General features: G+C 35.8%; 4 protein-coding genes and 1 non-coding gene across 21 annotated transcripts; 2 read left to right on the forward strand and 3 right to left on the reverse strand.

Moving 5' to 3' along the window:
• The first annotated feature begins 742 nt into the window (after positions 1 to 742).
• On the forward strand, positions 743 to 3,543 carry LOC111779032 (small ribosomal subunit protein uS8mz-like). Of its 3 annotated transcripts, none has more exons than XM_023659076.2 (4): positions 743 to 936; positions 1,012 to 1,203; positions 2,938 to 3,098; positions 3,224 to 3,543. In XM_023659076.2, the coding sequence occupies exons 2-4, from the start codon at positions 1,074 to 1,076 to the stop codon at positions 3,320 to 3,322; spliced, it is 390 nt and encodes a 129-aa protein (XP_023514844.1). In that variant the 5' UTR covers positions 743 to 936; positions 1,012 to 1,073; the 3' UTR covers positions 3,323 to 3,543. The 3 variants fall into 3 exon arrangements, with proteins under 3 accessions (XP_023514844.1, XP_023514845.1, XP_023514843.1); XM_023659077.2 differs by having other exon boundaries at positions 1,072 to 1,203; XM_023659075.2 differs by having other exon boundaries at positions 745 to 936; positions 1,045 to 1,203.
• A 129-nt stretch (positions 3,544 to 3,672) lies between these two features.
• Positions 3,673 to 8,051, reverse strand: LOC111779027 (putative protein phosphatase 2C 33). The gene is made up of 7 exons (XM_023659058.2): positions 7,824 to 8,051; positions 7,081 to 7,526; positions 6,054 to 6,422; positions 5,836 to 5,953; positions 4,485 to 4,708; positions 4,093 to 4,290; positions 3,673 to 3,972 (listed from the first exon to the last, which is right to left on the reverse strand). The coding sequence occupies exons 2-7, from the start codon at positions 7,348 to 7,350 to the stop codon at positions 3,937 to 3,939; spliced, it is 1,215 nt and encodes a 404-aa protein (XP_023514826.1). The 5' UTR covers positions 7,351 to 7,526; positions 7,824 to 8,051; the 3' UTR covers positions 3,673 to 3,936.
• An 863-nt stretch (positions 8,052 to 8,914) lies between these two features.
• On the reverse strand, positions 8,915 to 16,712 carry LOC111779026 (Eukaryotic aspartyl protease family protein). 3 transcript variants are annotated; one of them, XM_023659057.2, is made up of 11 exons: positions 16,298 to 16,712; positions 16,077 to 16,206; positions 15,729 to 15,976; positions 13,463 to 13,690; positions 12,468 to 12,630; positions 12,308 to 12,381; positions 11,584 to 11,671; positions 10,766 to 10,841; positions 9,889 to 9,960; positions 9,371 to 9,566; positions 8,915 to 9,195 (listed from the first exon to the last, which is right to left on the reverse strand). In XM_023659057.2, exons 1-10 carry the CDS (start codon positions 16,552 to 16,554, stop codon positions 9,403 to 9,405), a joined length of 1,500 nt encoding a protein of 499 aa, XP_023514825.2. In that variant the 5' UTR covers positions 16,555 to 16,712; the 3' UTR covers positions 8,915 to 9,195; positions 9,371 to 9,402. The 3 variants fall into 3 exon arrangements, 2 of the variants coding, with proteins under 2 accessions (XP_023514825.2, XP_023514824.2); XM_023659056.2 differs by having other exon boundaries at positions 8,915 to 9,203; positions 16,298 to 16,711; XR_015413544.1 differs by lacking the exons at positions 8,915 to 9,195; positions 10,766 to 10,841 and having other exon boundaries at positions 9,489 to 9,566.
• Positions 16,713 to 17,088: 376 nt separating this feature from the next.
• TRNAM-CAU (transfer RNA methionine (anticodon CAU)) lies at positions 17,089 to 17,173 on the forward strand. The gene is given in 2 exon segments: positions 17,089 to 17,126; positions 17,138 to 17,173. It is a non-coding gene; the product is annotated as a tRNA-Met (tRNA).
• A 731-nt stretch (positions 17,174 to 17,904) lies between these two features.
• On the reverse strand, positions 17,905 to 20,497 carry LOC111779030 (uncharacterized). 13 transcript variants are annotated; one of them, XM_087118836.1, is made up of 5 exons: positions 19,976 to 20,497; positions 19,182 to 19,748; positions 18,997 to 19,047; positions 18,639 to 18,703; positions 17,905 to 18,417 (listed from the first exon to the last, which is right to left on the reverse strand). In XM_087118836.1, exons 1-2 carry the CDS (start codon positions 20,478 to 20,480, stop codon positions 19,669 to 19,671), a joined length of 585 nt encoding a protein of 194 aa, XP_086974962.1. In that variant the 5' UTR covers positions 20,481 to 20,497; the 3' UTR covers positions 17,905 to 18,417; positions 18,639 to 18,703; positions 18,997 to 19,047; positions 19,182 to 19,668. The 13 variants fall into 13 exon arrangements, with proteins under 13 accessions (XP_086974962.1, XP_086974960.1, XP_086974963.1 ...); XM_087118834.1 differs by having other exon boundaries at positions 17,905 to 18,236; positions 18,323 to 18,417; positions 18,639 to 19,047; XM_087118837.1 differs by having other exon boundaries at positions 18,997 to 19,073.
• Positions 20,498 to 21,015: the final 518 nt, after the last annotated feature.

Raw genomic sequence — 21,015 nt, forward strand, 5'->3', positions numbered from 1 at the left:
CTGTCGTGCTTTAAATAAAAATTTGGAGCTGATATTATTTTAATAATTTTTTAATTTGAATATGGTTTTAAAATTTAAGAACTAAAATAGATATTTCAAACATTTAACATTCAAATTTTTAAATTTTAAATTTAAGAATTTCATATTTAATTGTCTAATTATTTTGCTTTCAAAAAATGTATATTTTCAATAGAAATTTTAATATAACCTTTAATTTTAGTCCTCAAATTTTAATTTAGCTAAAATTTTAAAAAAATATATTTTATCCATAAAATGTAAACACTATATAAAGTGTTAGAATAAAATTAAGCTCTATGAAATATATCTCGAAGATAATTACTAGAAGAGGAATGACTAAAGCCATATGTTCTTTGGGAGGCGAGTTTGGGTTCGATTGAGCCTAGGTTGGCGAATCCATGAGCAATCGAGTCCTAGCCCATTGGACCCAAGCTTTCTTTAATCACCTAATCTAAATAACCCCACGACCAATCGCTCTTAGGGCAAAAAAGGCTTAAATGTTTAGGCAATTCACAAATTTTAACCCAAAAAAAAAAATGAACATCAAAATGTATGAAATATTATTAATTTTGAATTGTTAAAAGCATATAGTAATTTTTTTAAAATGAAATTTTACAATAAAACTCATTAAAAAAAATTTAAAATGAAGGGTAAAATTGGAATAAATAAAAAAGGACTATTTTTCCAAATTTTATAGTTTTGAAAATTGCCCCCACATCTGGAAATTGCCTCCATTTCTTTCCACCGCAGTTCGGAGTCGTATCTCGAGTTAGGGCTGAGCCAACCGCGCCGTCGTTTCCTCTTCTGCCTCACCGCCTCCATTTCTTCCACCGCAGTTCGGAGTTGTATCTCGAGTTAGGGCTGAGCCAAACGCGCCGTCGTTTTCTATTCTGCCTCACCGGTTCAAATAGGTCGCAGGTAACATCACTATCAATTTCCATTTCGAAATTTCTTCTCCACGAGTCTTGTGTCAGAATTTTATCGGTAACGTAGGAAAACGCCATGATAGAGGAAATTTGGTCTCAGGATTTGTGACTTTTCGTGTACTCTAAGATATGGGTAGGAGGATATTGAACGATGCATTAAGAGCGATTGTCAATGCTGAGAGGAGGGGAAAAGCTACGGTGGAACTGAAACCCATTTCTTCTGTTATGTCTTCCTTCCTTAAAGTCATGAAAGATCATGGTAAAACTTACGTTTCTCTTAGCTTTCTGGGTGCGGGACTAACTTGGATTTTACAGTATTGTTAGGCCTTATTAATTACATGGTATTTCTGCTCCAGTGCCTGCAATTGACAGATTCATATTGCCATTGCCTTCATGTTGAGCTTTTTTTGTAATCATTTTGTATCTTTTTTTTCTTCATGGTTGATGTTATATGTACTTGTATTGTGCTTTATCATGTAGTAATTAGTTTCTGTTTGAAACAAATTGTTGTTAGTAATGTTCATTATGTTCCTCTATATTGTCGAGCTTAATTACTCTTATAAACATGTTGAAGTGTCCATTAATAATACGCAAGAGTATTATTGATCGTTTCACCTTCTTCTTCCACACTGCTACCATTCCCACTACCACCGATTCTATCCTCAATCGAAATTCTCTCCTCATTCGTCTTCTGTCAAATGTTTGTAATCTCGTGCCTATCAAACTCGACTCCATCAATTTGTCTCTTTGGCATCATCAGATCTTACCTATCTTTCGGGCTCATAAATTATCTGGGTTTATTGACGGATCTTGCCCAATTCCATCTTAGTTTCTTTGGGATGATGATGGCAAGCTTGCCACAAATATCAATCCACAGTATGGCGATTGGATCGCTCAAGATCTTGTGATCAGGGCTCTCATCAATTCAATGATGTCTCCCTCTATTGTCGCTGGTTGTTGGCTGTCACATCTCGTGACACTTCGGTTTTCCTTGAGACCAAGTTTTTTTTTTTTTTTTTGGTCTCAATTCCATATTATTAAATAGTGATCTTCTCTACAAACCCGAAACAAGAAGTCTAATGAGTTGATTGATTTGCATGGCCAACGTGCTTAAGATCTTAAGGACTGTCCTGCTAATATCAGAATGACTGTTGATGATTAAGAAATGCTTATATGCATCATGAATGGTTTGCCAAATGATTTCAATGCCTTTTGTACCTCTATTCAAGCCAAGATCAGATCCTTCAACTTTTAAACATCTTTATGCTTTGTTAAAGACTGAGGAACAATCGATTGAAATGAAAACCAAGTCTACTGATTGTGCGCAAGGTTTTATGTTCGGTGGGTGCTTGAGGAGCTGCATGATTATAGAGGAAGGAAGTTTCTTTGGAGTGATTTTCGATCTCTCCATTCCTATTCATAAGTTTGCTTGAGACCATTGCTTTCAGTTGTTAGGCATAGGGATCTTTTTTTTTCTTTTGGTTGGTGTGCATAAGGTTTTATTTTCGGTGGTGGTGCTTGAGGAGCTTTCTGGTTGGTTGGTGTGCTGAGTTTTTTTTTTTTTTTTTTCTCAGTGGTCTTGGTTCTTGTGCAGCCATGAATGTGATCTTTTGTTTTGTTCTTGGCAGACGCTCCCTCATTGCTGGGAGTTGATTTTTTATCCGATACTTGGTTGTCACGTTTTCATTGGATCCTTCTTTGACATGTACTCTTTCGAAGGCTTTTGTTGGGTCGTCTCTTCAATTTTTTTGGTATTTGATTTCCCATTGTATTCTTTGTTTATTCTTGTTTCATTCCCTTCTGCAGTTTTGCTTGTGCTTTAGTCTCTTTTCATTCATCAAAGAAAAGTTTCATTTCTTGTTTAAGAAAAGAAAGGAGGATTGACCTAGCCTATAGCTTGTTCTTTAATGTTATTATCACTGTCAATAATTTTGTATTAGTGATCCTACTCTGTAAGCATCTCATTTATGGAGTCGTCAAATTTTATATATAGGATATATCAATGACTTTCAAGTTCATGATCCACAACGAGTTGGAAGGATAACAGTTGAGCTGCAAGGTAGGATCAAGGATTGCAAGGCTCTCACCCACAGGCAGGACATCAAGGCAAAGGAAATTGAAGCTTACAGAATACGAACGCTTCCAACACGTCAGGTGTTTTGACTAATATATATTTCATTCAAATCCGAGTCGATTCGCCATTCAATCTTCCCCATAAATGGTGATAGTTCTCGTTTATATTAACCAAATATTTTACTCTCTCTCTCTTGGCTCTACAGTGGGGTTATGTTGTGATTACTACTCCAGAAGGCATCTTGGATCATGAAGAGGCAATAAAAAGGAATGTTGGTGGTCAGGTTCTTGGATATTTTCATTAGAGAAACCCCCATTTTTTGCAGCTTCCTTGATTGAAAGATCCTTGTGATTTTTCTCAGATGTTTCTCATTTTGCATTGGGATCTTAGGACTTTGAGCACTGTTGTCCACTTTTTCAGTATTATTGCTCTTACCAATAATGTAAGCTTGATTTTATGTGCTTTTTTGTTAACTACTATTTCTTCCCTTACTAAAATTTAATTAGTTTGAAGTTTAAAGTTTAATTTAAACATATACATGCATACATGCATAATATTCCATCCATTTTCCATTTTGTTTCTTTCTAAAAACTCCTCCAAAGCCCTCCTTCTACCTTATTTCAATACTGAAAACAAATGTAAACCAAAGAGACGTTGAGGAAAAAGAGCTTTTATCTATCTATACATAATATTATTTCTGAGAGATGAACAAGAATCAATCAAGGCTTCCATCAAATCTCTCTTCTATAAAAAGGAGAGAGAAGACAAAAAGGAAAAAACTATATATATCAATCACGATTTACAGGATGAACAGGGAAAATGACCATAATCATAGAAATGAAGATCTTTTATTTCGACGAAACGCGCCTGAAGCAGCAATCAAAGGTTTTGGTAGAGAGGATAGCGACCAAAGCTGAGTTAAGAGAACTTAGTTTCCATTTCCTCAGTGAACTCCTGAAACAAAATCCAATTGTAAGAAACAGAGTTCCTCGAATATTTCGACGACAAAATCTATAATTTCGATTTCTTAGACTTCATATTAGTCTGGATGTTAGAATTTCTGAATGCTTCTACCTGCTCTTTAGGTATCGCTGTAGCGGTCTCACTAGAGTTCAGGAACAGGCAGACTACAGCACAATCATCCACCTTGGCAGCAGGGTACTTACATCTCCATGCTCGAGTAGCTGAATCCACAAGGTTACGAGCTGCAGAGGATCTTGGAGAAGATGCAACAGTTGCCACAACCTCTTCATTTGAGAGAACATCCCAAACCTGCGAAAGGGAATAAGTAATGAAAAAGATTAGAATACATAGGGGGATGCCTTTGAATGACAAGTCAGGTTCACAATTGGATCTCGCGGAGAGGATGAGGAAAAGGAAAGGAATGTGATATAAAAAGCTAATGATCAATGAAAATCTGCAAATGATCAAAATATTGACACTACGTTAATGGTTAGACATCTTACCCCATCTGTAGCCAGTACCACAAATTCATCTTTCTCCGAAAGATGATAATAAGAAACGTCAGGAACGGCTATCAAGCCAAAGTCTTTTAAACAGAAATCTCCAAAGGCTCTGGCCATAGCAAGACCAGGACAATCACTGTTGGGAAGCCAAACCCGAAAAATCTGAGGCTCACTTTGAAGAGCAAAGATTCTTCCTTTGCAAAGTCTGATCCTTTCAGCTTCCCCTATTGAAGGAAGAAACAGAAGGTTTTATACACACAGACAAACAATACTCTTGCACGAACTTTCTATTTGAGATCCTGAACCATCAATAGTGGAAGGTATTTTTATGATGATCGCCACACCATTACACCAAAAACAAACGAATAAACAAAAATAACCTAGGACTTGAGTAAATTAGTAAATGATAAACCTGCTTTATGTTGGTAACTCTTTTGCAAACAGGAAAGCTCAAGCCACGACAAGCCAAAAGTAGGAAAAGAAGAGAACAAGGAATACAGACTGAGCTGCTTACTACTATTCCATATAATGAAATAGTGTATCCACCCTTTACATAAATTTTAGAAGTCACTGTAACCATCATATAATCAGCCAACTCAAAAGCAGGAAAAAAAAAGGGTGCTGGCCTCAAGGAGTCCAGGTTACGAAGTTTAAGAACATGTCAACAGAACCACTTCGTTCCCTTATTCAGAGGAGGAATCAAAATTCCAAAATCAACAGAGAATTCTATGGACGTGATCAACAGTTCTTTACAATAATGTTAGTGCTCATGAGGTAATGGCATATTGTTTCTACAGATTTCAGCGAAAAGGAAATGTTCAATTCATATCAATTATTAGCATCAATTCATCAGAGAAAACTGATAGCAAATGCTCTTCCACCAATACTCCCGATGGTCCCTTAAGGCATGGATGGTTTAACATTTTATTCCGTCCAACCAATGAATATCGTGTATTCATCAGCCCGATTGTCGGACACATGCTCACTTGAAAAATGAAGTGATTTCTTAAAGGTGCCGACAAGTATCTGTTAGGCCCCCAATTCCATCAATATGCAAGGAGAGGCAATAAATGAATTGCAGAGTCAACAAGTTACTTAGAAAGGCTGTGACATGAGCGAGGGACCACCAGGGGTCGATGAAAGGGATTTTCAGTTAGGGGAGGAAGTATATAAGTAGAGAGGGAAGGTTTTCATTATTTTTATGCTTTTTGTCTATTAGAGTGTTCCAGAAGGAGAGGAGAGTTTACCGAACTCTCTAATCAACTGGAAAGTGTTTGCATTTCCTTCAGACAAGTTAGGAATACGGAAAGATATATTCATAGTTACAGGGAGAGTGAGAATAAAGGCATACTTGGAAGATTTGGCTTGAGGTCCACAGTCAGCTGAACTGCAATGAGAGAGTTAGATTTATCTCTGGTACCTAATACAGCCCTCGAGTCCCCGACATTTCCGATGATAAGATCCCGACCCTGTTTATCACAAGAAGGGTAAAAAAAAAGAAAAGATCAAACCACATATATTAACTGCACTTTTCAACAGTATCGAAAATAACGAGACGTAAATTAACACCTGTTTGACCAAAGCAACTGATGTTGTACCACTGGAAAAGCAATCAATATGAGGATGTAGTTTAAGCTCCTTGTCCATCACCTTAAAAGCCTTTAGAAAAGACTCTTTCAAGTTGACATACATGTCATTGTAACCGTCCTGACGAGCAAGATCACAATGAGAGATTTCAGAGTCCTTGTTAATCAGCGTTGGTGGAGAGACTCGACATCTCGCCTCAGTTTGCCCATTCCCTCTGGTAGCGTCCAATTCCCACTGAGCACTCAGTTTTAGAGGAAGAGAATCTCTGACTTTCTTTGCAACCATATGGCCAAAGGGACCGTGTCCATCAAAGACTCCGCAAAAGGTTGCATCTTCTTTTGAACCAAAATTCTAAAGAAGAGAGGCCATTATTCAGAGGAAACAAAAAAACATATCAAAACATAAATGCAGAAAAATAAGATCTCACAGAGCACAAAATTCACTTTTAAACAACAATATATATCTACAATTCAACTTGCAAAGCGGGTTCGTTTATTACTTCTAAACCGAACTATTAGCGATAATCACATCAATGCAAAACTTAATACCTGATAACGAAAATAGGATAACAAAAATATACAGTTACATTAGAAGGAAAAGAGAAAAATAACATCAACTCCAAACAAAAACTAAAACTAAAAAAGTGAGTACAGCACTACCACAAATTTGATAACAGTTAAGGGTGGAGCGCAGAGAGAAAAACAAACATGTTTCTTATATATATATTTTGGAAAGTGGTATCTCAAGACTGATCCTTTAATATTACCCATGAAGAACTTAAAAGGAAGATATCATAAATTTTGACCCTAACTTCACATGCTATTCTCGTCAAGAATAGAGGATGTTCGACCAAATCCACATCTCTAAAATGTGTAGTTCCTGAAACACGAAGAACAGAAATACTCTACATAACGTGGATATTGAACATTCAACAGAAAAAGGATATACCATCAAAATTCACATGCAATGGCACCAAATTATCAACAAAATTTGAGAGAACGAATCAAACCTCCCAGACAATCATAGCGTCCTGATTAACGCCTTTCTTGCCTTGCCTAGTAAAGAGCGTCGCATTATCAGTTGATCCATTCAAAAACATCCGGCCAGGAACTCGATGAAGCGACATCTCCCTTGTAGCGTCATCAACGGGACAACCTCTTCTCGTAATCTTCCTCCTGGAGCTCTTTCGGGTAAAAACGGCATCATTATGAGAAGTGGAAGCGATCTCAGAATAAACGATCTTTCGGTTCTTGCGCTCCCCAGAGAAACATGATCCCATCCCGAGGGCCCTGACAACGTTTAGAAAGCACTCCAGACCTACCAAACACTCAGAACGACGCAATCCACCGTCGTCAACCTTTCAATTTGATGATTGCGATAAATTTCAATCAGCAAACCGATAGAAATCCTCTTCAGACACTTCCAAATTGCTCAGTGATGATCCCTACACAAAACCTGCCGATGTAGCACATAGACAGTGATTCAATCACGCAGGAAAGCAATCACATCGATGCAATTATCAACATAACAATGCGACAAAAACTCAAGGATTAGACATAAGTTTCCTCCGACGAGCAAAATAAACGCGGAAAACAGAGGAGATCGAAACCCGATGGAGGCGGCGACAGTGAAAAGAAACGACAAACCGACCAAAGGCAATGATTAATCACCGAAAAGTTCAAAACGACAGAACCAAAAAGAAAAAAAAAAAAAAACGAAATGCAATTCTATGATCTTCAAAAGGTACTTCACCTGAGAATGCACATATGGATTTACTAAGAAATAGTTGGCGTTTCGAGAAGAAGAACAGAATCTACAATTTGACAAATTGTTGTTCAGTTCTTCATCAGGAAGAACATCAACGATCTCCTCGACCAAATTCTTGTGATTCGTTCATATTCCCGAAGTTAAAACTCCGAAATTGATCCTGTTTTTTCTCTCTTTCTCTCGCTCTCTTTCCTCATCCAAATTAATACTCCAAATAAATAATTTTAGAAACTCGTCTTTGAATATTAAAGACCGCGAAACAGATAATGGCGGAAGTCACTTGTTGACATCCCAAAATTAATTAATACAAAATAAATTATATATATATATATATATATATTATATATAATTAACTCGTTCACTCGTGCAACCCAGTGGAAGATTTTTGTTATAATATTGAAATTTAAATTCTAATAAATTATGTTTATAAAACTTTATATTATATATATTTTTAGGAAATATTATTAAATTTATTATAATATTTTATATTCTTTTTATTTAAAATAAAAATTATCCATCCAAATTTAATAATTTGTTAAAAATATGAATAAATAATTATCATCAAATCCCCGCGAAAATAAAATAAAAATTTAAAAGGGATTTAAATTGAAATAGGTGAAGGAAATGAAAATTTAAAATAATTCCTCGCCTTACACCCTGATAGACAAATATCTATACCTTTAAATATCGTTTCACGTACACTTAAGCTTATTTTCGATTTAGTCCTAGTAATTTTTAATGGAGCCTAATTATTTAGTTAAAACTCAATAAATAATAATTTGGTATATATCCATATAAGAACTCTAATTTTAATTTTAGTAATACTTATCAAGATAAAAAAAAAAAAAAATTAAATTGAAACTTTCAAAACAATCAAAATTAAACTTTTATATTTAAAAGAAAAAAAAAAATAGAATCATGATGCACATGCATAAAATAGAATGAACCATTTAGGATGTTAATAAAAATATCATCGAATTAAAAATTAAATTAATAAAAATACTCGATAACTTGATACTTTAAAAACATTTAATAATATTCTTACCATTAGTTTGGAATGGAATTGGTTTAAAAAATAAACTCAAAGTTTGAAAATTTCATTAAAAAAAAAAAAATGATATTCTAGCGATATAAAATTACATTAATACCCCTAACTAAAAAAATACAAGTAAAAAAAGCTTCTCAAACATGGAAATTTGAGAGCAATATGAACAATGGCTCCAAGAAGAATAAATATTTCTGACATTTTTACCCTTGGGGTTCACCACAAGGCAACCTGCCCTCCTATTTTTAGGACCAGAAACTATACTGCTGAAGAGGGTCTGCGGATCTTTTTGCAGACATAGCCAACTCAATTCTACAAATCTAAACACAAATCAATCAGAGATGATAGATTTCATAAGCAACTTTGAAAGAGAAATTCTCTCTCTTCCCTTTTCTTTTTCTCTCTCTCTTCATTATACACAACTGAGATGAGTTCAACGTTTTAAGGAATTCTCTATACTTGATTCTGTCTGTTCTAAAAATATTACCTGTAGGGCCTGCTTGCTGTTGGGATTTTGTGTTAGCCGAGGCATCTCAAATGAGCTGACCAGTGCATCACCAAGATTAGGAATAGCAACATCACAGCCCATTTGGTATTCAATCTGTACGCTGAAGAAATGTAATGTGAACCAACTAAATGAACTGTTCCGGTTTGTTCATCTTGCACTTTGATGCTTGAAGAACCTGAAAAATCAACTACAATCTCAGATATTCATACATTAATTTCTTATCAAAGATGTCACAAATGTTTGTTTAGTTAGTAAACGACATAAGAGATATTATTTACGCTTCAAATCGGTCTCTTTTAACATTTAAAGATTCAAACTCGGGTTTTGAGTTTCTTTAAGACAAAAAGGACGATCATAAAAAAATTGAGGACCAGCACTGAAGTTCAGATAACATACAGCAAATATTGGGGAGAAAAAAAAAGAGCAAAAAAACCATGTAATGACATGCAACGATAACGATAACTTCGAAAACAATGAAGCAAAAACTTTGTACTCACAGTTGTATTCGGTCCACCCGATTGTTTGGTTCTCGAGATCGTATAAAACTAGCTTATTTGAAAGCACTAAATCTGCAAGCAAAAGAGATATAAATGAAGGCCTAAATGACAGGAAAATGAGAACAAAGAAAATAAGAGCAGTCATACGCCTTTTGCTAAATTAATTTAACACATATATGAAAGTTTCATGATGAAAGGAAAGAAAGCCATCCACTATTCAGTAGGAACTAAGAGTTGACACACGACAAGTCATGGATAATCACATTTACACATACGCTTACAAATACTTATACGCTCTACATCCTTTCTCGACACCATTTTATTTCCATGGTCAAGTGTTATAAGGACTGATTATTACATTTCGTACCATTATATGTAACACCCGGTAAGAGTTCGACATGCTTTCACGTTTCTCCAACAAACGAGAGGAAGCATTGAGGTAGAACCCAGTAGAAATATTAACTTGGTCAACCAAAGAACAAATTAGTCACAGCATTTAATTACTCTCCCTATATAGATAGTAGGTTTGAATCCTCACCCCTTGTTTTAATTGTAATATTCTAAGAATATATCAAATATCAGCTTGGCCTTCGTCATAGCAACAGAAAAAAAACCTAGGTAATATCATCAAGAAAGAGAACAGTATAGAAGCAGCATTTAGTTTTTTTTTCGTTAATGGCATGATTTTTAACCCATAAAGTTCTCAGTAAACAAGAGCTCTTAATAGCACACTGCCTGAATAAACAACTTGTACAATCAACAGAAGAATGAGGGATTATGGATATACTAAAAGTTAGCATGCCCTCTTGCCAATAGCAGGCGAATTAGCATTTTAAGACATGAACTAATATTCAGACGGACAAATTATGGAGTTTACCTCCAAAGAGGGTAACGTTCTTCCTATCCCTAGATTGCATCCCACTGTTTTGCCAACCAATACACCACAAGCCCTCCTGTGAAAGTCTATATTAGTAAACCAACTCATTCGACCACTCCGAGACAAATAACCCGATTAGAAAACAAAATTTCAGTACATATGACAAACTCTACAAAGTAAACTATTTGGGTTCAAAAGCATCTTAGCGTAAAAAGCAAATACAAGGTCTTAGACAACCCAAGAAGCACGACAACACATTCGTCTTTAGCAAGCCCACTTGACTACTATTGACAAAAATATGTAAGGACTACATTAAATAAAACTAAAATAGAAAAGTACCAAACAATAGTTCTTGTAGATAAAAATGTCTATCTGGTCTAGAAAGCAATACTGTAAAGGACTGGCCCATCAAGACTGTTCTGCTCGCAATGTCATTTCATTTTATTTTTCAATAGTACGAAACATTAATTTTCGAACGTAAAATAGGATGAATGATATGGAAAATAGTGAAGTTCACTAGGTAAATAAATTCATAATAATAAAATCTCATCTAAATCTCATGAGAGATGAGGACAAGACCACAAATTGATTAATAGCAGTGTCAAAAAGTCCTAAGATAGAGAAAGATTGCAGTCTAAAAACCAGTACTATCAGTTGGATCATAAAACGTTGATATACATTATGGGTCTAGAAGAACTGCACCCATTCTTGTTTCAAAAAATAAAAAAAGAAAAAAGAAACAGAAAACCGCCTATTCTTGCAGTAAGGTCAAGGGTTAGTAGTCAGTACATACAGAAGCGCAAGTCCAGCATACTTACATGTTGGAATAGATATTCATGAGGATAAACCTTCAACAAGAGTGAATTCTCGAAATGGAAAGTAACTGGAGGAAATCCATCATCGACACTGCAAAGAACAATATACCAAATAAAGCAACACAGCACCATCAATATACAGGTCAAATACAATACGTAATAACTAAATCTCAGTAGAGAGCTGAGCCAAAAATGCTATAGGCAAACTTTCCAGCAAAAATAAGCAGACATATCAAGAGAACTGTTGCATAGGAAAAGATCACCTACTTGGTTCTTCGGCTAAATATATTATATATACATGCATATCTATTTCATAATAGAAATAAATTTCAATGATCTCTGAAATTTACAAAAGAGAGACAAAAGTCCATGCCAAGGAGTTGCAAAAAAAAAAAAAAAAAAAAAAAAAAAAAAAAACGGAAAAGAAGGAGGTGCATGTACACCAAGACAGCAATAAAGACAATTTGCTAAAAAAAACTAAGGATCTTTCCTTCCCGTAAAATATTCAATGACTCGTACACTGATGATGAGATCTATCTCGCTGATTTCGTTTCTGGGTCAAATGATAACATCACTCTTTAAGTTTTTGTTTGGGTTTTTTCTTTTTTTATATAATAATACACTAATCAAGAAAAATCTTCTGTTTTGACCTGTTTAAAAAAAAGACAGAATTTCACCTAAAGAACTTCAAAAAAATTACAAGCATCAGATTCAGAATGCTCCATACCTTCTTGAGTACTGAAAACATTTATATTCTCCATGAATGGTTTGAACTTCCAAATTGTGTTGCCGTGAGAGTATCTACCAGAATCAACAGAATCAAATATGGTCATCTCACATTTGTAATAAAGTTCTGAAATGGATGGAGCTCTGAAATTATCACGTACCATGGTCACTAATGGCTCGTAAATCAATTCCGGAAGATATGCCAAAGTTGTGCCACTATCAATGATCGTCCCTTTTCTGTCTCCCGCCTCAAATACATCAGCAGAAATATTTAACATGACACGACCAACTTGTACTCCCGTCATATTAACATTGTAATGTGGCCTAGAATTTAATGACAGGATATTAATCAAAGATAAAAATCACATACATAATAAAGAGAAGGTAATCATAATAAGCTATCAACAGAAGAAGTCACAAGTAGTGCAAAAAGTTATGGTTCTGAATCATAAATAATCAATATTCATATTTTTCAATGTAGTCGAAAGCACTCAACAACCAAAAAACAAATAACAATAAGACATATCTTATCATTGACTGGATAAAAAACGGAAATCACTTCATTAACAAAAAGTGAAACAAGCAACCTAGTGGGCAAAGGGACAAGGTGTCACTCCCCCAATAGAAAGTCTACATAGAAACCTTCCAATCTAAGTTGATGAAGAAAGTGGAATAATTACAAAATAACTTGTCAAGACGACTCCAATTTGAGGTCGTGTACTATACAAGCTTCACAAAAATTAACAAAACAATGGCACTGTACAAATTAGTTTTGGGCTTGCCAAAAAAATGAATTTTTGTTAAGGAAATAAAACGAGACTAATGCTCAAAGGTAAAAAACTCCAAAAAGAAGTGAATAAGAAAGTAGTAAAAAAGTACATTGCAAATAATTATAAAGGGAGAACAAAAGCATAAATTTTTACTTTAATAGCATAACATTTTCAAATTAGATTTTAATAACTCTACTATTATGCTTCATTGAAACAATATCTTATATCATTTTGCATAAGTTTTTATTTATAAAACTCGCAGAACTAAAACCAACAAATTAATGCAAGGACCACAGAAACCAATTAAAATCTACAGATAGGAAAAAGACGAAAACCAAACAATAAGTAAAAGCAACAATTGAGAGCTAAAAAAGCAAATTACATACTGATTTGGTACCAACGGAGTCATGATAACTTTTGGCTGCACAACATGTCCCATCGCAAAGATACCACCCCCATTTATTCCGTCTAGGCAATGAGCAAACATCTTCTTCACTTTTCTTGAGGAGGCTAGTTGTGAAATAATAGATGAATTTGATTTTCCGAAACCAAGTATCCCATCAAGTGCTTCTTCACCAGACGAACCTAAATCCCCAGATTGTCTAGCACCACATCTACCAAAAAGGAATAATTAAATTAAAAAAATAATTATAAGAAACGTTTAAAAGAAGTGGCTCTGAGTGAAATGATTAAGAGATTAATAGGACAGGAACTCAGAAGGCCAAGGTTGACAAAAGCTACAATGTGGCAATTGGCTTCTCTTAGACATTGATAATTGCAATCAGAATTCGTAGATTTCAATTTTCTCACTGTACATCAAATTTGGTAAAATAACACATTTCATCCTTGACCGATGACCTACGTTTTTCTTAATGAAATACCAAACTTTTATTGAGGAAAAAATTCAAGAATACAAGGGTGACGCAAGAATCCAAGCCCACAAAAGGGAATTCCGTTAAAGAAAGGAACTTCACTCCAGCAAAATAAGACCTTAAATAATTGCAAAAAGCCTTCAATGTCGAGGTTAAATAGAAATATTGAGCCTAGCAAGGGACCAAACATTACACAGCTCCTCCATACTACCCTAAAGGTTCTATTGTTCCTTTTCCCCCACAAACCCACAACCCCGACATGCCATAAATCTCCCCTTCTCCTTAAACAGTGGATGGATGAAGAACACCTCAATCATCTCCCTGTACTCTCTATGTCTGACACCCTACAAACCAAAAGCTGCAAAAAAATAACTCTAACCTAACCATACTGAAAATTCCAAAGGATACGGACCAGATCTTCCTCCACTCTCCAACAGAAAAATGCAACAAATGGCCCTACCAACAAGAACAACTTCCTCAAGATTTTATCTAACTTGTTCACTCTTTCGTGAATGACCTATCAAACAAAGAACTCAACCTTCTTTGAAATTTTCACCTTCCATAGGGCTAAGAACACTGACTCACTATAAGGAGAAAGATTAAACAAGCAACTAAAGAAAGAATAGGCAGAGAAGCCCTCATAAGGGTTAAGGCCCCATGAATGACAATCCCTTCTCCCATGAAGAACTGGGATATTTTTTCATCACTCTTTTGGCATATAAAAATCTCCACAGGCAATCGGAGAAAGCATCCCAATGAAGATGAGAGAGGTATTCAATCTCTCTTCAACACACCTTCCTAAAAATGTAAAGAGTTAGGACCATACCCTTTAATTCCAAAAGAGTAGACAACCAAAATAGCAAGGTAGATAAAATCACCCTCCATAGCCACAAGAACATTCAAAAGAGGGGCACCCTATAAAAACAACATGAATCTCTTGATACTCCAATGTTCAAAGGACATCCAAGCAATGTGGAAACTCCAAATCAATTTAACCAACCTCCGGTCCATGTTGTGCTATTTTGTTTCTTTAAGGCTAACCAAATCAAGACTTTGTTGAATAACCACGTCTTCAACAAGGGCCCTCTTCCTCCAGTCCAAACCCTCCACCTTCCAGCTCAGCATTTTCATTAAGCATAGTCATTTCAGCACAAGAATGAACTAGAGGACGATTTAGATAAATGACTGATGGAAGGTGTGTTCCATTCTTAGCTTCGCCAGTACATAAATGACCATAGCAACAAGTCACCACTGTGAAACTTGGGTACCTTCATCATACAATAAATTTGCCTCTAGTCTCCTTAACAAGAAAATTTTCCTTTTGTGCATAGACTATGATAAGAATCTTCTGGAGATTTTTAATTTGCACAAAATAAGGAGGCTTAACGTAGGATGGTGGGGGTGGGGCAAAGGAAGCTCCACTTATCATCTGGCTGTGGATATCTCAAATTGTGCCAAATTCTCTTTTTTCCTTCCACTGACTGCTGGTAGCCTAATAATATGGCTTGAATACCATACTCAGTATTCAACTTGTAGGAACAAGGGCATTTTGCACTCCCCTTGGACAGCCATTCTCGAGTTCATTTTTTCTTTACGCAAAGACTCCCATTATTTTGAGCTTTGCAAGGGACAAAGTTTAAGAGGATATTGATGTATGGTAGTCTCTCTATAGCTTCTTCATCTTTCCAGACTATTAAGTTACCTCCCACGTTCATCACTCCCCTAAACTGAGTTGGAGCTACACGATAGAGTACATAAAAGCAGTATAAAAACAACTCACCCAAACTTGATACTTCCATTAGCAGCTGTAGTCTCAAGGTCTCCAGAAACCCGATCATATTGAACATAGTCCTTGACAAAGATTCCAGCAGTCGAGCTCCCATCACCATATATCTGAAGATATGGACAGGACATATTAGCAGTGCAGCCTGAGAGTGGACCCCCATTCACCTCCAAGCAAAATTGTTCATCACAAGAAACCAATTTTCCAGTAGTGGATTGCTCCAAATCATACGTAGTGAGTTCCATCTGATGCCAAAGGAAAAACACTCCAATTAACCCCTTCGCAACATCAATCGAGAGTAAAAACAACATGCTAAAAATAACAAGACATTTACTAAAACAATACCCCCAGAGAGCTTCTCCTCGGACACTCCTTACACTGAATACAATTCACCCACACAATGTCACTCCCTGTATCCACTTGAACATAATAGTTCTTGGGAGGAGTCCCGATTCCAATTTTGGCATAGTAAAGTCTGAAAACAAAGTGAACCCTTCAATTAAAACCACAACACAATCGACACATACAACACCGAAAAAAAAAATTACAAAAACGATTCCACTTACCCGACGGCATCAGGCCGGCCAGAGCCACCGAGGGGAATATCGACGCCGGCAAGAAATCGAAGCTGACGGTTGATGTCGTGCGCCTTAAGAGTACTAAGAGAACGTTCCCGTCCGGCATACTTGTATTTGACGCTGAACACGCCATTATCAGCATAGACGCCGCCGCCTCCGCCGAGGATGGTGCTGGAAAGTAAGTTGATGATTACAAAGAGCAAGACAGTGAAAGGGCGTGAAGTACCGATGGCGGCGGTGGCCATCGTCGACGGTTGTTCAAGCTCCAGGGGCTCCGGAAGGGTGTGGACTTGGCCCTAAGGTTCTGAAACTTCAAATCGTAAGCAGAGGAAACACCATTTTTACTCTTCCAAGGAAGCGTACAAGAAACCAAACAACCCAATAGGCCCCTGTGTTCTTGACTTCCTTTTCCTTTTTTTCATCACTTAAATTTACTTTTTCTTTTTTCTTTTGTTTTATTTTTCTTCAAAAAATATATATATTTTATTCCCCATTATTTTCACAAAAATTTAGTCCTTACTCATCCAAAACTTTCAATTTAATTCTTATATTTTAACATTTTATTAATTTCAAGTGATTAGTAATTGATTATAAATTTTAATTAATTAATTTTAGGTCACTATACTTATGAATATAATTCATAGTAATTCTAAATTTATTTAGAAATATCTTGTAAATTAAAATTTTAAAAATTTATTGGATACAAAATTTAAGATTTAGAATCATGATATTTTAGCTGTAATAGATTATTTAATTAAAACATAACAATGGCACATCAAGGGGTGGTGGCGCAGTTGGCTAGCGCGTAGGTCTCATAGCTTCTGAGTTATCCTGAGGTCGAGAGTTCGAGCCTCTCTCACCCCAAATCATTTTTGGATGGAGTAGCCGTGGATTGACTATGCTTATTGGGCCTTTTACTCATTTTTTTTATTATTATTATTATTCTTCGGTCAAATTTTAATATTTTATTTTTTCAAACATTTAATCTCGATCATTCTAGTTGGGTAGTGCATAAGTCTCTTGACTAGCACTGGCATGGTGGAGGCGCAGTTGGGTAGCGCATAAGTCTCTTGACTAGCACTAGCATGAGACCGTACCTTAAAGAGTCTCTTGAGGTCAAGAGTTTGAGCCTCTTTCACTCCATTTAATTTTTTTATTTTTTATTTTTTATTTCTGATATTTTTTCAAGTTCACTCATTGATTCGAACATTTAATCTCTCGATCGATGATACATACCAAATATCACACTAAGGGGGTAGTAGCAAGACTCGTAACTTTAAAGAGTTATCCTGAGATAAGGTTGAGAGTTTAAGCCCCTCTAACCCCAAGATGATGATAGAGATTAAAATAATGAGAATAATTAAAATAAGAATGACATATTTTATTAATATGATTGCCTTTTTTTTTTTGTCCTTTCCCATTCAAAATAAGATTGGCCAACTCTTAATAGAAATGAACTATCATTCTCAAAAAGGAATTATCCAAAGAATTATTCCCTTATTCCCTCCACAGAAAACACATCACTCACTACATTCAATCAAAACACCTTCAAAAAGACATAATTTATATGGAACAAACTTTTGAAAGCCGTCTAGTAGAACAAGCAGAAACGTATAACATAACCCGACAATAAAATTACAGAATATCCTAATAAATCAATCATTAAACGAACGTCGTTCAAAGGTGGACATTCAAGCTTAGCTAGCTCCCAAAACTGAAAGATAATCGTCTTAAAAATAGAACGTAGAAAACCCGACAAGAATAAGCTTTTAGTACACTATCACACAGCAAGGATTGCATAAATGAACCGTTTCTTTCAGCTTTGTTCCCCTCAATCTCATACATGGCCTACAAAAAGCCTCGCCTCACTTGGGATGTGTGGTAGTGTTCATCATCTTTATTGTCCGCTGTGCAGTTCTCCATTTCCCTGTATCACGTGATAGAACCTAAAAGACATTGGACATGTTTGGAAGAATCTGTTGCTCTTTCCATAAACCAGAGATGAGAACAAACCGAGGGGAAGAAGTAAAAAACAACCGATCGATTGATCGTTTTCCAGTCATGTCATTACAACAAACCATCAGTCAGCATACAAAACCAGAAAGCATCTTCAAGTTCAAGATGGAATTCATTTGATGTGGAGATGAAATAGGCAGTTTTCCCCCATCGATCCCAACACCATGGGACAAATGGGTATTCATTCATCCAGCCATATGTGTGGACCGACAAGAGATAGTTAGCACTCGGTAAGCCACAAAAGTAAGAACTAAACGAACGAAAGGAACAAAAGTAAAAACGATCGATTGATCGTTGCCAGTCATGTACTTACAATTTATAACAAATGACCATCTCAATCCAGAAGAAGAGAACACATCGATCGTTGTCAGTCATGTACTACAATTTACAACAAATGATCATCTCAATCAAGAACAAGAGAACACCTCCAAATTCAAGATGCAAACCAATCATAAATTCAAGACAAGGCAGTCATCCATCCAACTACATCTGGCAAGGCAAACGGGTACTCATCCAGACATGCGTGTGGATCGAAAGAAATAGTTAGCACTCAGGAAGAACCAACTAAATGAACAAGAAACTATCATTCATGATACAAAGCTAGAAAATGCCTCCAAGTTCAAGATGCAAAACAATCATAAACCCAGATGAAGTAGGCAGTTCTCCCACACCTCTCCCAGCGACATCGAGCAAACCCGTATTCATCCAGCCATATTTGTGGGCTGAACAGAAATAGTTAGCACAATATCTGGCATTGGTTAGCACTCGGGAAGTCAGAAAAATATGAAACAAGACCAAAAAAATGGAACATCAAAAGAACCATTATGGTATTTTGTTTTACAGTTAGGTTAGGTACCTCAGCAGCATGTGCAGAGGTGTGAAGCAAAAGGCTGTTGGTGAAGCTTTGATGGGGCTCCCACCACTGCATAAAAGCCACTCAACTAACTAAGATTGGAATTGCAAAATCATCAAATTAACAGAGCAGCAAACATAATCAGAGACAGGCAACCAAAATTTGAAAGAAATATAATGCTTTCTCAATGTTCTACTTATTACAATTTATTAATATCTTAACCTTAAAGAATTGAATTAGACTCTTAACTCCAATGAATCATTGGCTGATCTAAAACCTGAGACGTTCTTCTTCTTCTTCCTCTTCTTCTTTCTTCATCCATCATCGAAATCAGACCAAACAAAGACAGTTTCAGAATAAATCATCTCTGCCCACAAATGGAAAATTTTATGATTGCAAAGCACGAACTCAAGTAGAAGATCCATGCCATCTTCTTTAACAATCTAGAAAAATCTCCATTCACAACAGTCTCTCAATTTTGCAGGCTCCTTTAGTTGCATAATCTAACAGTACAAGCCACCGCTTGCGCCCAATATTTGAGCCTCGCTTTAACATCTTCTGGATGATCACCTGAACAGAGAACAATTTCAAAACCCAATATAAACAAACTCACTCATATTCAACCTAAACCAACAATTCAAAATATGAGCGGAAGACTAAAAATTCAAAAACTATCAGGAAAGCACACACAGAGAGAATTTCTTTTCAAATTTCCATGCATAAACACCAACTTCCTTCTAAACACTACCAATTTTTCCAATCAATATCGAGAATAGGAATCGAATCGAATCGCTCACCAGGACTAGAGATCTTCCAATTCGGAATCGGACTGGACCCCGAATCCACCGACTCGGGCGGAGAATGTTCCGGAACCTTCTGGTGGTCGTCCATAAATTTCTGGCTCATCGAATAACAGAGCTCGAGCGCCGGCAAGGTGTTACAGAGCTCAGGAATCTCGTCATAGCAAAACGCAAACCCTAGATCCACACACCCCTTGAGCTCCTCGAGATCGTCATCCGTCAAACTCTTCGTCCTCGTCAAATTTTCCTCATCTGAAGCCTCCACAAAGCCCTCAAGCAAGATCTGGTTCTTCTTCTTGTTCTTTTTCTTCGTGTTGTTCCAGTCCGTCAGAACAACGTACTCGTCATGATCGTCTTCGGAACTGAATTCAGGCTCGTAATGGAAGATTTGAGGTTCTGGGTCCCCTCCAATGGCGGATTCAGGAGAAATCTGAGATTCGGTTTGAAATGAAAGGGGACTCATTTTTTCCAATTCCGGGATACGTCGGTTTTCCTCCTTCATATGTTTTTGGCTTTTTTGGCCAAACGAGTAGAGGGAAATGAATTGAAGTTTGTTGCTTTATAAAGCTGAGCCCACCTGGCATGAATATATATATATATATATATATATATATTATTATTATTATTATTATTATTATTATTATTATTATTTTGCTATGCTATTAAACTTTCCTTGATGGAATTAGTTCAAATTTTGGAGAAACAATTAAAACATTTTAAAATTGAGGGGCTAAGAATTTGATTATGAAAATTGTAGGGACTAATTTGAAATATATACTTTATTATTATTATTATTTATCCTTTATTATACAATATTTTTTCAGTTAAATTTTAAATATTATTAAAAGGTTTAATTTTGATAAAGTTGTTAATTATTAATATATTGACTTTGTAATTAATGAAGTTTATATAATAACAGACCATTGTACCCTTTTTTAAATTTGGGCCTTGCGACTCACAAAAGCCCATATTATTTCCAGGCCCAATTAGATTAAATAACAAAAATATATATAATATAATATAAGTAATATTAAATA

Source organism: Cucurbita pepo, chromosome 17 (assembly GCF_057944985.1).
Source record: "Cucurbita pepo subsp. pepo isolate OVF chromosome 17, ASM5794498v1, whole genome shotgun sequence".
NCBI classification, from domain to species: domain Eukaryota; kingdom Viridiplantae; phylum Streptophyta; class Magnoliopsida; order Cucurbitales; family Cucurbitaceae; genus Cucurbita; species Cucurbita pepo.